The sequence below is a fragment of the Mya arenaria genome, chromosome 15 (assembly GCF_026914265.1).
Source record: "Mya arenaria isolate MELC-2E11 chromosome 15, ASM2691426v1".
NCBI lineage: Eukaryota > Metazoa > Mollusca > Bivalvia > Myida > Myidae > Mya > Mya arenaria.
In genome coordinates, this window is record NC_069136.1 from 11,242,046 (window position 1) to 11,259,487 (window position 17,442).

General features: G+C 33.0%; 1 protein-coding gene and 1 long non-coding RNA gene across 4 annotated transcripts in view; both read left to right on the forward strand.

Moving 5' to 3' along the window:
* The window catches only part of LOC128218691 (carbohydrate sulfotransferase 15-like), a 43,967-nt gene that overhangs the window by 4,940 nt on the left and 21,585 nt on the right, over positions 1-17,442 (forward strand). For all 3 annotated transcript variants that reach the window (XR_008258427.1, XM_052926351.1, XM_052926349.1), the window contains exon 2: positions 17,145-17,355. Coding sequence is in view for 2 of the 3 variants with exons in the window: in XM_052926351.1 (XP_052782311.1) it covers positions 17,145-17,355 (211 nt within the window). In the remaining variant the exon portion in view is untranslated. The remainder of the gene's footprint in view (positions 1-17,144; positions 17,356-17,442) is intronic.
* LOC128218692 (uncharacterized) lies at positions 5,532-6,592 on the forward strand. Its single transcript, XR_008258428.1, has 3 exons — positions 5,532-5,628; positions 6,040-6,166; positions 6,435-6,592. It is a non-coding gene; the product is annotated as an uncharacterized LOC128218692 (long non-coding RNA).

Below are 17,442 nucleotides of genomic sequence, written 5' to 3' on the forward strand. Positions count from 1 at the left end.
GTAGCCCGAGCGAGACAAAAACAACGCAATATGGCAATATCTATGTGTACAACAGGTCAAATTCTACAAAATGTTTCTGCTAATTGTTAAGTATAAATGATAATAAATATTGATTGTTATCGTCAGATGTTTTATCCAAACAATAAACATGCGAGAAGTCCCAGATTCTTTGTTAGCAGTACAATTCGTTTGTGAAACATAACAGCTGGCTCAAACTTTACGCACATGTTGTATAAATTATTCATTTTCTCAAAAAATAGTTACATGCCAAATTTTGTCGGTGAAAAATTGTTTCTTATCCAGATTCAGCCTTGATAATGTTCGCATTATATGGACTGGATATAGTATTTTTGTGGACGTGGTATAGCCGTATACAAGAAAATAGTGTACGGTGGATAGTAGTATACTGGTTGTCATAGTCGTAGTAATTAATGTTTGTAAAAACATAAATAAACTTTAAACGATAAATTAATGTTAAGAACTAGAGGTCTATAAAAATATTAACGTCATTTAACGAATCGTGTTATATATTTGATTTCTTTTAATATCAAATATTTTATACATCGAATGGGGCATACATGCATTGCTCTGGCCTACAGACTTTAGTAGATCAGATCGCAATCAGGTATCAGCAGATCTACTTTTTTACATGACTTGATAAAATAATTATTACGCCGGGGTTACAAAGTGGGACGTATGGTGTTATGCGGTTTGAAAAAGTGCAACGAAAAGACCAATTAATTTAAATACGTTCATAAGATTGTAACGTAAATTTGAATTTGAAAGCAAACCGAATAATCTTAAAAAAAATATTGACGAGGAACCGAGAGGATGGAAAACTATGAATAATTACGCAGAAAATAGGAATGTGTTGAATAAAAGACACTGCCCTTCATGACGTACTATAAAAAGAAAAAAGTGCTCATCCAATATCGGATTTCATTTAATTTACTTAACACTTACAATAAACTTGCGAGATGAAAGCAATCTTCATACATTTTATGTCCTAGTACATACGTTTATCACTTAGCTAATTATATTAAAAAAATAATCAGTTAACATCTCCTTTTCTTAGGTAATGACAGAAACGTATCGGTTGTAACCATACAGTTTGGGCCACACAAAATATTTGTTTTGGATTCGAATTTCATTATCTGTGAATACAATTGTAAAACAGTTAAATAACTCTCGTCGCGCCTACAGCCTTTCAAAGCTTATAGCATTTGCGTTTTAGTTTTGTTGGGTTTTAACGCCCTGTTGACAACACTGGTCATTTAAAGGCATTTTCAGTTCATACAGGATCTACATGGGATTCAAAGTCACGCGCTGTGACGAAGTGCTTTTCATTTCTTTTATTTTACACTGTGTATACCACGTGATAAACTACGTCATATATGCTTCGTCGGAAAGCAACATTTTGGTTAAAATAAAGGCTTAAATCAAAGATAACTTATCTTTTATTGCACCATTTTAAATAAAACAAAGGACAGTCTATGGCGCTCAAAGAGCCCCGCCTTCGTTTTATTACCTAAGTTTGATAAGGTGATTAGTTTTATCAAACACTTCGACAAACCGGTTTCCAAAATAATAATTAAAAAAATTAAACTTTCAAAGGCGGGGCTGCGTAAGCGGCATGGATTGCGCTGTGTTTCATTTAAAGTGGTGAAGAAATAATGAAGTTATCTTTGTTTAAAGTCTTCATTCGAAGCAAAGTATTGTCTTCCGACGTAGCATTTATGACGCAATGTATTACGTGGTAAACACACACTGTAAGTTCTCTTCAAAAATAATGTTAGCAGTCATTATATAGATCCGGCATGTACATGGAGTCATCTTTTAACAACATTTTCGATATGATGATAACACTTGGACTCAAATATTCTACCGAAGCCCTACGACCTGACATCATGTACAGTACATACATGTTTTCATAAATTTTGGTCAACGTGAATATTCAATTGTATAACATTTGCAAATGCTGTATAACAATATATGATACAAAGGGGTTCTTTATGTAGTAAACAATATACAGGAATAGTTTGAAAATTATAGAAAGGTTGAACTATACATGTATCTTTCCAATATTTACACTTTGTTTCAATTTATTTCCAATTATCAGTGAATGATAAGTTAATTTACATTTTCTTTAACATATTTATATGTTTAATTTATATTTTATAGTCATGTCCTTTGAGTGTCTGTCAGTGAATGTTTAAGTATGAATGCATTAATTACGTACCAGAATGTTTATAGTCTTATATGTTTCAAAGTTCGAAGTTTCAAAGTTTATTCATACACTCAATGCAAACAGAGTTTACAAACATGAGGATATTATAAGTGCTAAGTATAACTAGGCTTTATGCAGGCACATAATAAATACATATATGAAAACAAAGTGTACAATGAGGTTAAAGTTTTCTGAAACGAATGATACATTGAGTTTCAAATTACAAATAGAATTACAATTTTCAATAATTAGAATCAAAATTATGTCAGGTTTAATAATTTTAAAACAGAAAACTCAACATTATGCTAATTATCAAAATTCTCCGGAAGAGTATGTACTTTTAAGGTACATAGCATGGGAAAATTCTCTAATTTAATACCCCGAATAAACGAGTGATATACGTTTACATAATGAACAGTTGTTAACACTAATTTGTAAACGATTTTATTTTAATATGTTTTTAACAAATATTGATAGTTTCCTAAAATCATTTTCATTCGTACTTGTAAAGAGGTTAGGGAATTTAACATAACTTGGTGTAACATAAAATACAGGTTTTATTAACGTTTTTCTCAGATTAAAAAATCAGGACATTCTATTATATAGTGGTATTCGTCACCTATCGTTCTATTGCAACGCGTGCATTTTCTATTTTCGTGTGGAACATTACTCCATCGACCAGTTTTACGTGGTAATTTGTGTTTTCTCATTCGTAATTTTGCATAACTTTTTGCTTTTGGATGTATTTTATGTACAGTACCATTCATTAATAAACAAATATTTTAACTTATGTGATACTGTGTTAACCATCTACAGTTAGTAAATGTATGTGATAACCAAATTCCATACATTCCTGTTTTTATTAACATAGTTTTAATATTATTTATTCAAATTAATTTATTTTGACTTCCGTTATTTTGAAGATCATCATAAAGACAATACATCGCATAGTAAAGTTTTGTAGATAATTTTATTTTTAGGTTGTACTAATGTGCCTAAAATTTAACCATCCGTGTTTCTATGTCAATTCGTATAGGAAATACACCAGTCTCACCATAAACCATTGCGTTTGGGTTGAGAATCGAAGGCATAAAATGTGCTTCAAGAATTTAATTTGTACTTTTTCCAATAACTCCAAATTTCCAAAACCCCATATTTCACATCCATAAAGAAGTATTGGTTTAACTAGCTTATCAAACAAGTCAATTTGCATATTTTATTGGGAGGTATAATGATTTAGCTTTTTTATCAGACAATACATTGCTTTTGTAGCTTGGTTTGCAATATGATATTTGGCAGAAAGAAATGATCCAGAACGACTAAAATATATTCCTAGATAGTAACCTTTCAGAGTTTCTATGTCCATATTATCAAATTGGAAAGTGTGATTTGTCATTCTATCAGATGAGAATATTACAATCTTTGTTTTATCAATATTTACTTTTAAATGCCATGTCAGACAGTAGTCATGATATGCATTTAAACAATCTTGTAAATCATTTACAGTTTCACAGAAAATTGCTGTGTCATAAGCATACAAAAGTATAAATATTTTCATATATGATAAATGACAATAACTGATTTTCACCGATGTCGATGCCATTAAGCTCTTTAGTGTTTAAGAGTTCGTGCAGGTCGTTAATGAACAGGAAAAATAACAGTGGAGAAAGATTTTGCACGATGGAATTTCTGTCTGGCAATTTTACAGTTTTTATTGTTCCAATTGTGCGTTGTGTTGTTTGCTCTGTTTATTGAATTTGTATTTTTGTCTTTTGTGTTAAAAAACAATTTTGCACTGTCTACAAAAATATATGATAATTCATTTGTGATATAATCAATATCTTCTAGTGTTACATCGTTACTATTTATGATATCTTCTAATTTTGCATTAATTGAACACATTTTGGTTTCATCAATACTTCGATGAATAGCTCTGATTTGGTTTTATCCCACATTGCAGAGGGTCGAAGCCTGATTGGTTGTATTTTTAATAAAAACTTATATGAATAGTGAAAGATATCGGACAGTGGCCGTCTGACATCATTGGACAGAAATCAAATACATCAAACCGGTCAATAAATTTAAACATGGCATTTAAAGTGATACAATAGTCAATAACGCTTGTTTCTTTAAATGTGCATTCACCGATTGTATCACCATCAGTCCTACCATTTAATATAAACAGATTATTTTTCAATTAAAAATCTAAAATTTACTTCCATAATTATTCACTTTATTATCACAGCTAATTCTTTCTACACTAACATTATTTTTTTTCAAACATTTTCATTTCAGACATATAATCATCGTAGATATCCAACAGGTCAAGTTCATTAAATATATCTTAATCAACTTCTATATGTGAATGTATCTTTCTAGTTTTAACATTGACAGGTGACATATTTTTATATAATAATGTTTTTGTCTTTGTTTCTTTACCTTGAAGGCCATATTGAAAACTAGAATATATGTTTTCATATGTCTAAATGTGTAACCTTCGGTAATTAAAGCTTTTATTATTATTATTATTATTATTATTATTATTATTATTATTATTATTATTATTATTATTATTATTATCATTATTATCGTTATTATTATTCTCATCATCATCATCAACCATAATCACCATCATCACCATCATCACCATCGTCATCGTCATCACCATCATCACCATCATCACCATCATCACCATCGTCATCGTTATCGTCATCACCATCATCACCATCACCATCGTCATCGTCATCACCATCATCACCATCGTCATCGTCATCGTCATCACCATCATCACCATCGTCATCACCATCATCACCATCGTCATCGTCATCACCATCATCACTATCATCACCATCGTCATCGTCATCACCATCATCACCATCGTCATCGTCATCACCATCATCACCATCGTCATCGTCATCGTCACCATCATCACCATCGTCATCGTCATCGTCACCATCATCACCATCGTCATCGTCATCATCATCATCATCATCATCATCATCATCATCATCACCACCACCACCATCACCACCACCACTATCACCACCACCATCATCATCATAATACAGTTATATATACGTACATATGTAACACAAATAAATATGTAAGGATGAAAAGGATTTACCCAGGGAAATTTTTTACCGGTGGTAATTTTTCTGGTAAATTGGCGGTAAGCAATTGTATAAAACAGAATTAAGATTTTACCAAGCTATTTACCGCGGTAATATTTACCCTCCTCCAAAGTGGTTTACCGTCTCAGTTACCAGAAACAAGATGGCCGACAAGACATAAACAAACGCTCGATTCACAACTCATTTTGTCGATTTAAAAGACAAATTGAAACTTCGCAAATAGAAAACTGTTCCGTTACATTAATATCAATAAAAGACAGGAAAACAGGGGTAAGAAATCACCAATTACCGCTATGTGAACAAATTTATGCTTTAAAAATATTCCAACGAACAAATTTCATGTAAAAAAACAAGTGACACAAGAAAAGTTTAAAAATGTATTTACCTTGTTTCACGTTTAAATAATTCCATCATCTTGCACATATTTTGAGTATTTTGCACATAAATATTTACAATCAAATTAAAGCAAGACGTCACGCGCACCTGCTAACCCACTCCGGTTTCTACTGGTTGGCAAAAAGCACCGCCATTGTTGTTTACATTAAAAATCAGAGCGTGACGATCGCGGGAGTTTTTGACAGATCTAGAACAACTTAAACAATCAGAAAATATGCCGACGAGTTGTTGCGCCCCTGGATGCACACAACGCTTTACTAAGAACTCAGGAATTCATTTCTTTAGATTCCCTAAAGATAAAGAAAGGAGGTTGAAATAGCAGAAATCTCTCGGCGACGTGACTTGAAGAACTACCTGAAATTGTGGGAGCCTTCCCAACATGATCGGTTATGCAGTCAGCATTTCATCTCTGGTATTTTTTATATCATTTTTGATTATTGAATTTTGTTATATTTTATTCAAATAATAATCCATTAAGATAAACACTTAGTTATGTTCACAACATCAATGAACGAATAAATTGAATGCAGTTCATTTGTTAAAAAAAAATGTATACTGTGTAAAGTTGAGCAGTTGAAATTTAAACAATCTGTTTATGCATTTTTCGTGTCATAAGTGTGATTGCAATATTTAGGTAGAAGAGTACAACAACTTTAAAGAGTGGTTCATGCATATTTCAGGCAAGCCATCAAAAGACCCATGCCATCCGGATTACTCACCAAGTGTTTTCAGTTTTACGTCTCCTCAACACCCCAACAGACTCCAGCACGTGTGGAGAGGTATAAGCGTTTGAATAAAAGCAGACTTGTGCTGACGCCGGTCGACAAGGAAAACACAGTGAGACAGCCGATATTGCAGAAACACTCCTGATGTTAGGGCAAGACCTTCCACATCCATGTGACAAAGGTATTTTTCTATTATCAACTTATCTATTTGTTTATGGAGTTACACCTATAATAGACACTAATGGTTTTTATATTAAGGCTTAATGATGTAATAAACCGGTTAGTGTTTGTTGACATGATGATGATGTAAGAGTAGCATGAATATTTGATACTTTTTATTAGCGAACATTTGCCAATTACATAACAATGGCAGCTCAAATTTTGTTCAAATGGTATTGCTCCCAACTGTTGTAGGCACATATCCAGGCCCTGATCCACTACAGAGAGAGTTTGATCAACTAAAGGCAGACTACTCCTCCTTGAAGATAGAGTATCAACGCCTGATATGCGAAAACAGAGACTTGAAAGACAAGATGGAAAATGAAAAGTTTACTTACAAGAATCTAAGTAACAATGCAATAACATCATTGACTGGTCTGCCGTCAGTGGCAGTGTTCTTGTGGCTGCTTACTTTAATGTCTGGGCTAGTTAAACCAATCGGAAAGCTATGTCGAGGTGACATGATCTTGATCGTTCTAATGAAATTAAGGCTTAACCTCACTAATATTGACTTAGCAATGAGGTTTCATACTTGCCCGACACAAGTGTCCAGAATTCTTAGTCAATGTTTACCAAATCTTGCCATGAGACTTAAGTTTTTATTGAAATGGCCTTCAAACGATACCATCTTAAAGAATATGCCGAAATCTTTAATAAAAAAAATAAAAAAATGCCGTGTTATAATTGACTGCAGTGAGGTGTTTATTCAACGGCTAACCAATCTGGATGCAAGAGCAAAAACATGGTCAAATTACAAACACCATAATACTTTAAAGTTTTTAATTGGTACAACCCCTTATGGAGCTGTGTCTTTTATTTCTAAGTGCTGGGGTGGCAGAATCTCTGACAAAGAGATAACAGCTTACTCACAATTCTATGAAAAGCTTGAAGTAGGTGACCTGGTTCCTGCAGACAGAGGGTTCCTTATTTCAGATGAACTGGCTGCTCATGGAGCAACTTTGGCAATACCGCCATTTGCTAGAGGAAAAACACAGTTTTCACAGCAAGAAGTAGAATGTGCTAGGCGACTTTCAAAGTCTAGAATTCATGTTGAGCGGGCAATTGAACGAGTTCAACGATTTCAAATCTTGAAAAACACCATGCCTATATCTCTAATAAGACACGCTGACTCAATCTTAATTATTTGTGCTGTCCTCACAAATTTGCTACCAAGACTTGTGAATTAAATATCAATTAGATTTGTAAAGTGAATGAAGATAATATGAAATAGTTGAAAGGTATAACAATGGGCATTAAGATGTAAATGCTTAGTATTTCCAACTTTGAACTGCTTTTGCCACAGGCATGTACTGATATACATTATTTATACAATTTAAGACATATTGAACTGACTGTTATAAGTATCAGATAAGCTATAGTTTGACATTCACTGATATATACATGTACAGTTATGTTTGACAAACCATATGTTCATATATTTATTCTTTGAGTTATTTGAAATATATTTGTTGATAGAAAAATGTTGCTGACTGTCTATTGTTTGTTAGTCCCCATTTGATGACAGCAATGTGTCATGTGCAAGCTCTTGTTCATCAAAATAACAACACGTGTACATACAAATTGCACTGTTTTCATGTCATGAACTAGTCTAGTACATAAAAAATTATGTAATATCATACAGTATTTCCTGAAGCGTATTGTTGACTTGAGTAAACATATATTATGATCTTACACGGAATCAAACATTTATCTACACAATACAGAAGAACAAATATAGTGAGAAATATATTTGAAATATGCTTCATTACCATAAGCGCAATAGGAAAATTAATGAACATAGTTCCCATTTCATACATTGTTACACTGAATGTTTTTTGTTTTTTTAAATATGATTGTTTTGTTAATGTAACAGTTAAACACAAACATATTGATGGGTGTCATAAAATAAATGATTGTTAATAACCCATTATTATGTTAAAGCCTTAAATACTAGTACTTCTGGGAATGATGTTTATTATAAACATAAAAGCTGCACTCTCACAGATTGAACCGTATGACTTTTTTTACAATGTGATTGATAAAAAGTTAAAACTGGAAACAATAGCTAACAACTGACAGACATTTATACTCAAGTACAGTATGTATGCATGTGGGAATATGTTACATGTAATTAATCTTGCTTTCCATGTTATTTAACCAAACATCTGATTTGAAAACATAGAATTACAAGCAGATTAAGGGCTAACATATTTACTTATATCACTTAGGATGAAAATAAACTTTTTTTAGTGGAACATGCTAAGTTGCTTTAATGGAAAAACATTTCATGCAATATAATTGTATTGTCAGCTGTAATATTTTTGTATCTACCAACTTCTACTTTAATTATATGAGAGCTTATTTCAAATTTTGTAAAGAAATTTTACATAACCATTGAAAAAGCACTAATTTACATTTGAAATTTGCGTTGAATTATTTCTGGCACCAAGTCATTTATTGCAAATTGTGTGCACTTTGAAATAAGCTCATTTACAAAGTCAGGGTTGTACGGGATGGTCTCAATCAAAATTTCTTTGTGTGTGTATATTACAAAGTCACAATAACTCTTCCCACAAACATACATTTGAAACTGAACTGGAGTGTAATATCTGTGGGTTCTTTTGAGATGTTTGTTTTCATCCAGGTAGAAAGTAAAATCACTTATGTCAGCTATATCTGCATTTCTATGTTTAAAACAACATTTAATTTCAACAAGGCCATGACATGAGCATGATCGTAGTCCATCAGGAGTGGCAGCAAATAACGGAAAAGTGCTATCGACAAATAGCCCACAACTTGTAACAACAAAGTTGTTATGGCCTGCTTGCATTTTCCTTTCATATTCATTTATTGCTGTGGCCTCAAACTGCCTTCCAAACTTAATGGCATTTACCCTTGACAAATCACTGTCAGTGTACTTCATTATTTTCTTTAGCACATTATGTTTAGAAGTTGATGGCTTCAAAGACAGTACATCATGTGCTGAAGTGGCTGTGATTTGTCAACTCCTGTGCCGTTGCCAAATCAGACTGTCATGCTGGGCTCGTGTCATCTCATCCAAGTTGTTGGCCTGCTGTGGGGTCACTTGAAAGTCTCTGACGAAGCGTTCACACTTCTCACGGAGATCTTGACCACTTAACGACTGGTGTTCAACCTCGTGGTATCGCATTAGCAGCTAAAAAATAAGAAGAGCACATTGGCCATTATAATCAGTGTGTTAAAATATAGATTTGGTGATTACTCGATGATCATAAAACTTAAACAAGGAACCAAGCAATTAACTTAGATGTTGACATATTGAAAAGTACAAACCAGTGGCATGTCTTCATCTTCTGAAGCACTGTCAGTGTCTGAATCCTCTTTTGTTAATATGCATGCAGAAGGACAAACATGCTTCAGACTGTGGAGAGCCTCTGATTCATTAAAATCATCTTCATCATTTGCGGTGAACAGGGCTCTTTGGTGGCGCTTCTTGACTCGCATGGGTTTGGGATTATCGAAATTCATTTGTTCCACTGGCATGGCTTGAACCTGATATAAATCAAATGAACCAATGTTTTAAAGTAAAAATGCTAAGCTTTCTGAATTAGTTTTAATCACTGCCATGTTTAGTTATGCTGTTATGTGAAGAGAATGGCTATTTATAATATCATGTATGTATTATGTTACTTACTTTACATGTTGTTTATTTCAAATGTACAGGAATGTGCATTTAACACTGAAATAAATCAATGTAGGACATTTTTATAATGTGATTTTAAAAAGTGTAAACATTCATTTACCCTCTTCCTGTAAAACTGGTTCCATACACATGACATACTGGTCCTGGACTCTTCATTCAGACCATACAGAGCTGCTGACATGACCTTAAACAGCAGAGCAGTAACATGACTACAGGCTTCTCCCAATCTGAAAATATATATGGCACTTTATAGTGTAAAATACATCTTTATATGCCTATATAATGTTGAACAATTTCTTTAATTTAGAATTATGAAGAACATGTAATGTGGATATAATTGTCTTAAAGTGTGTATATTTAATATTTGTCTCTAAATTGTTCTTTATGTTTACTTATACAGTTAAGTACCTATTGATAAAGCAATATGAAATAGACACAGGCCTGGTAATACCATTATGTGGAATTCCAATATATGAACTCAAAAATGAATTATACAAGTGTGAATGTTGTTTAAATATTTCTCTAATTGCATACTGTCATGTTGTAAACTTGTTTGTTGAACATTTATAAACTGTAGTTTTGCTCTTCATAGCATTATGGAGGAAATAAAAGTATATATATATATATATACCTTAAATTGACTTATATGCCCAAAATGTAACACACATGTATCATACATAATTACAGATACTAATCAAAATCACATGACTTAAAACTTTCACTTACCCAGCTTTGCAGGTACAATGGGCACTGATGACATATCCACATTTTTTATCAAGGCTCATGGAGTTTGTCGCGGAGTCGTTGAGACGGAGTTACTTTTGTCTTGAGCAGACAAGCAGACGAATCTGGACTAATTTCATAATAAAACACTTCCTGAACATGTCCAGAGTGAATGAAATTATTTCCATCTAAAGACTTGTATGCCTTTAATGACTCTTGCGTCCAGGATACTTAATCAGGTAGTTGTATATGTCAGGATACAAGACAATAGGCCACTCACTTAATTTGTTATCCCAGCAATTCGATGGAATGCTGTATGGATCGGGAAGCTTTATCCCACCAACAAATAACTTTTCTTTATACCTTTTCGATGCGAAAACGTCTAAATTTGACAATTGTTTTGATGTTTTAAGTGCTTCCTAGCTAAAGAACTTCAGCGAACACGTTGTATATTACCGTTTTGGATGTGTTCGCTGAAGAGAACGCCGTATCCAAACCCTACCAGAATTCACGCTGTAATTTCACTTGTATGCATTGTACATACAAAATATCTGTACCCTTAGGTAAATGAAGTAAAATGTAATTTACAAACACATTTTCAACACCAAAAAACGCTTTAAAGAAAGTTGAATTAGCATTTTAATAAATCCTTTTACAAGCATTCCTTAACTAGGTCATAGTTGTGTTCAAATTTAATCATGTGACACCAAGATTTTCAGAAAATACCCATGTGACCTACATTTGACCTCGCAAATGTAGTGTTTATTTTGCTGTTATTTTTTCTATTTCGAATAATTGGTTAATAACTTATACCAAATATGGAATAAATCAATTGTTTTTACTTATCAAAAGGTATTTTCAGCCTTACTGCAATTGGATTCAACTAAATGAACACTGTGATTCCGATGCTATAAATAGAATCCATCGACGTCATCATGGTCATGTGATTGCATTGCATCATCACACTCAATTGATTCTGGTTGACTTTACTATGGGAGTTACGCCATAACTTTAATGTGTTGTAAACATCAAAAAAATAAATATCAACATTAAAGTTATGGAAGCCTGAACTAAGTGCTTCCGTATTATTATTGTTATCGGTGTCAGCCATATTGTTTACATGTTTCTTGTCAACCAGACGCCCGCGCATGCGCAAGATATCAGAATGTAAACAATAAGGCCACGTTTGTTTTGTTTTTTTGGTTTACGAGAAATTTTTGAAAAAGTACTCACCGGCAGGTCGAAAAAAAACCAAACTTTAAAGACTTAAGCATACCACTTTTCGAATCTTTAGAAAAACTGATTTTTTCACATTTTGATCATTTATAATATATGTACATATATAAACATTGTATAAATGTAATGTTTAAGGTACTCAATAAAATTAAACAAGTACTGTAAGCTTGCTGTTACATGTGTTTATCATTTAAGGGGTTTTGAAAACGAATATAAACAGAAAACACATTTTATTGCAATATGATACAGGTAAGTAGCACTGTGTCTCGATTCACAAGTTTATATATTAAAATTCAGTTTCCAACATCATGTGCAGAATGTTTATCTGTTGTTTTTTTAATTTCAAACTGTTCCTTGTCGCAGGTTTTTTCCCTTGCTCCAAACATCTTTAATATAAACAAATAATTCAGACAATTGTGACTGCCCCCCTCAGTGCTTTGATTTTGAAAAGTAAAGTAAATATCACAGGTCAGGAAATCCGTATGGAAAATACTAATGCTCAATTCACATTATTAAAATAGGTTATACATCTACAGAAACAAAGGTTTGCAGAAAAATATGTTGATGAAAAAAGTTGAAATTCGGGTCGCGAAAATATATGACAGAAATGAAATGCGACAAGTTTACCTACCAGAACATTTTCTGTGGGAAGGTACTGTGATATTACAGTTCCAATATCTTCTTGTGCCGTTGTTTTACTTTTAATAAACTTTTGGCATAGTATTTTGTTGTTCATTTCGAACTTAGCGTGAAAGAATATATTCGACATGACGCCGCGATACGTTTCGTACCCCCTCTATTTCGTACCCGAATTTTTTTTTTTAACTCGCAGCACGTCGGATCGGCAAAAAAAATCACAAAAATCATTTTTATTTTTTTTCAGTTTTATCAAAATTTAGGGTCGCCGGTCTTGTAAACCGAAAAATCAAAAAAAAACGTGGCCTAACATTCAATGCGCGTATAAATGACAGCTACAAGGTCATTTTCTATGAAAAAGTCTATAGTCTATTTCTACAGTTTTCTTTTATATAGAGGCACCCAATGGGATGATCGCAGTGCCTTGATAATATAAAAGTATACTGTATATTTGATAAAAACAACATCTGTGGTATGACAACATACCCATGTATGATTTTTTGAGTTTGTTTAAATTTATATAAATGATACTGTTACATATACAGTTCTGTGATTAACACGTTTATGTTCAATTGTACACAACCATTTCATAATTGTGGTAATGAATATAAATAATTTTAAGCTTTTCATCAGCGAAAGCCCGCAGAGCCAGTGTGATGTTAGAACATATAACAGGCACATAATTAAAGACACCAAGAGTAGTGAGGTAATAATTATGTGTTTTATTTTCTTTTGTAAATTATCAGAATACTGTCATTTGAGTGAGAGTGAAAGCAACATATTTATAACTGGTTTGTTTATTGTGAAAGCCATCATCCCTTACCGACACTCTTATTAACTTACCTTTCAAATTTACAGAAACATTGGCCTTTAGGGAACGCCGTCCCCCACCATAACATATTTTCATATCCGAGCCCATTAATCAGCCATTTAAGATATGAAGCTGATTTCACAGACAACATAATAATTTTAATGATTATTAAATAATTAAACTTTTCTTTAGATTGCCACCAGTGGAGGACCAAGGTTATATGATAAATATGCCGTCAAGAAAACATCACAAAATGAACTTCCTGGAGCTGCTAGTGTATTATATGCTGTTTAACATTGCTGATTCTGGTTATTGGTATAGATCTAATGAAGCTCAGTGCATCATTTCTGTGACAAGTTGAAACAGACTATACATTCATTAAGTGTCAGCGTGAGAAAAACGGACGATGCCATGCCATTGAATTTTATTCAAAGAGATATTTTTGTATTTTGTTTAAGCAAGTATATTTTCTTGTCAGTTTATTTTTGTTTTCAAATTATTCAGATAATTTGTACCATCATTACTTGCATATCATTGCTATAATGTTCGCTATTTCCTGCGGTATTCGTTGACTGTTTTGTATGAAATAAAGAGTAACACTACTGAATTCAGAATAAACCCTCCCCTTGAAGTGTTGCATGTGTTTTATTGATCAGCAACGGTAGCTTTTAAATATTTTGTGCTTTTTAAAAAAAATATTTACCAGATAATTTGTTCGACCGATTAAATAAAGTTTTATTAAGTCTGCATTTTAAAAATAATACAAAGAATTTTATAAAAATGTAATGTGAAAGTCCATTTTTTTTAATAAAAAAGATACCTCCAATCTGACAGTTGTGCGGGAAAATGACGTCACCCTTTTGCATTATGGGACAGTTTGGTAAAATTTACCTGGGTAAACTATCACCCTAACCTGGTAAATTTACCGCCTTGGTAATTACTTTTATACAAACGCATTTACCGCCATGGTAATATTACCACGGAATTTACCGGTGGTTTTATTTACCGAGGTAATTATTTACCATTGTTTATACAATTGGCCGCAGCAGCCAATTGTATAAACACATTTACCCAGGGTGATATTTTACCGGCGGTAATTTTTCTGGTAAATTGGCGGTAAGCAATTGTATATTTAAAACAAAATTAAGATTTTACCAAACTATTTACTGCGGTAATATTTATTCTCCTCCATGAGGTGGGTAAATTGATTAAACCGTCTCAGTTACAAGAATCAAGATGGCCGACAAGACATAAAAAACGCTCGATTCACAACTCATTTGTCGATTTTAAAGACAAATTGAAACTTCGTGAATAGAACACTGTTCCATTACATCCATATCAATAAGAGACAGAAATACAGAGGTAAGAAATCGCAAATTACCACTGTGTGAACAAACGTATGCATTGAAAATATTCCAGCAAAAAAATCATGTACAAAAACAGTGACACAAGAAATCTGAAGTTTAAGAATGTATTTACCTTGTTTTGCGTTTAAATCATTCCAAAATCTTTCAAAATTCAATGCAATGGTTCGAGAACAACACTTGATTGCAGGTCTCGACCTCATGTTGTTGAAATGTATCCCACTTTGCACATATTTTGAGTATTTGCACATACATATTTACAATCAAATTGAACCGCCTGTAAACATTGAACAATAAATGACAGCTATGACATTTTCTATGAAAAATACCTCTATTTCTACAGTTTTCTTTTATATAGAGGCACTCAATGGGGTGATTGCTAACCAAATACTGTAGAGTGCTTTCTTGAAACTCTTGATAATATAATGCACCAGTCAATTGTAACCACGCCCCCTCCCCCTCCCTCAGGTCCGGGAATAGCCGGGGAAATGAGCCGTGTTTTTACCTTCCAGGTGGCCCCGCAGTGCCGGGTGAATGCGGTGGTTTTGTCTTTACGCCAAATATAGCGGGAAATTGGCCTTATCTAGGTTCCCTGGGTTTTGGGGGCATTTGGCAAGGTGATATTACAAATGTGTCGTCAAGAAAACATCACAAAATGAACTTCATGGAGCTGCTAATGTATTATATGCTGTTTAACATTGCTGATTCTGGTTATTGGTATCTACATAAGACTTGACTTTGATTTTGAATTTAAGACCATTTATAGTTTAATGAAGATAGAAAATAAATACATGATTGCACTTTTATTGCCAAGTTTATGTTAATGCAAACCTATGGGTAGAAACATAATTATACAAAGATGTTACAATCAAGATCAAAGAAAAAGATTCAAGATCATTTGGCCATTAATAATAAACATAACTGATATATTTACAAATGTCGCATGTAGTTTAATAATCTTATCAATTTGCAAAGTGGTTGCATGCAGCATTTAATAAATGGAATTCTTCAAGAAAAGACATCTCGCATAAGAGATATAAGATCAATTACACTTATAATAGGTGTCTGTATTGACACTTAAATATTCATTGGTGTTTGTTTACATATATTCTTGATTTCAGCAATAAATCAATTAAAAATATAACAATGGACCCCCAGCTTTAATTAACAAATACATGGAATACTGAAACAATGGTACATATTAGATTAAAGATATGAATTATTGATCACTTAAAAGAGAATTAATTCTATGACACTCAGTGCATCATTTCTATGACAAGTTGAAACTGACTATAAATTCCTTAGGTGTCAGCGTGAGAAAAACGGACGATGCCATTAAATTTTATTCAAATATTTTTTTGTATTCTGTGTAAGCAAGTATAATTTCTTGTCAGTTAATTTCTGTTTTTAAATTATTCAGATACATTGAGTCATTATGACTTGCAAATCATTGCAATAATGTTCGCATTTTCCTGCGGTATTCGTTGACCGTTTTGTACAAACTAAAGAGTAACACCACTGAATTCAGAATACAGCTACCCCTTGAAGTGTTGCATGTGTTTTGGTGGTCAGCCACGGGAGTAGTATAAATACTTTGTACTGTTGTTGAATATTAACCATGTAACTTGTTGGACCGATTTAACGAATTTTGTCATTAAACCTGCCTTCTAGAATTTTCTTTTTATAAAAATGAAATGTGGACGTTCATTCTTTTATAAAAATGATACCTACAAGCTGACAGCTGTGCGGGAAAATGACGTCACTCTATTGCATTATGGGACATTTTGGTAAAATTTAACCTGGTAAATTTACCGCCTTGGTAATTTCTTTTATACAACGTATTTACCCCAATGGTAATATTGCCACGGAATTTACCGTAGGTTTTACTTACCGAGGTAATTATTTACCATTGTTTATACAATTGGCTGCAGAAGAAAAGTGACTTCACTGTGCATTTTGTTTCAATAAATATGGACACTTTCACTCTATTTTAGGGTCCATTTGATTTTCTGCCAAACCACAAAAATCCGTGCTGGAGGAGGATTGAATCGATCAAAACCCTCAAAAGATGTATCCCGTACTTTTATTTGATTGGTTGTGAAAAGTGTGGGTCTTCTGATCTGTGGTATCGTTTGGTACAACATCCCGAAATAGCAGCAACTGACAAGGAAAACTTTCACTGGATCAGTAAAACTAGATTTCATGGTAAGCGGATAAGAAAATACTCGATTGTTCAGAAATGTTGTAATGTTTGGGCGTATAGATTTACCATAGTCCATCCGTGCGTCCGTA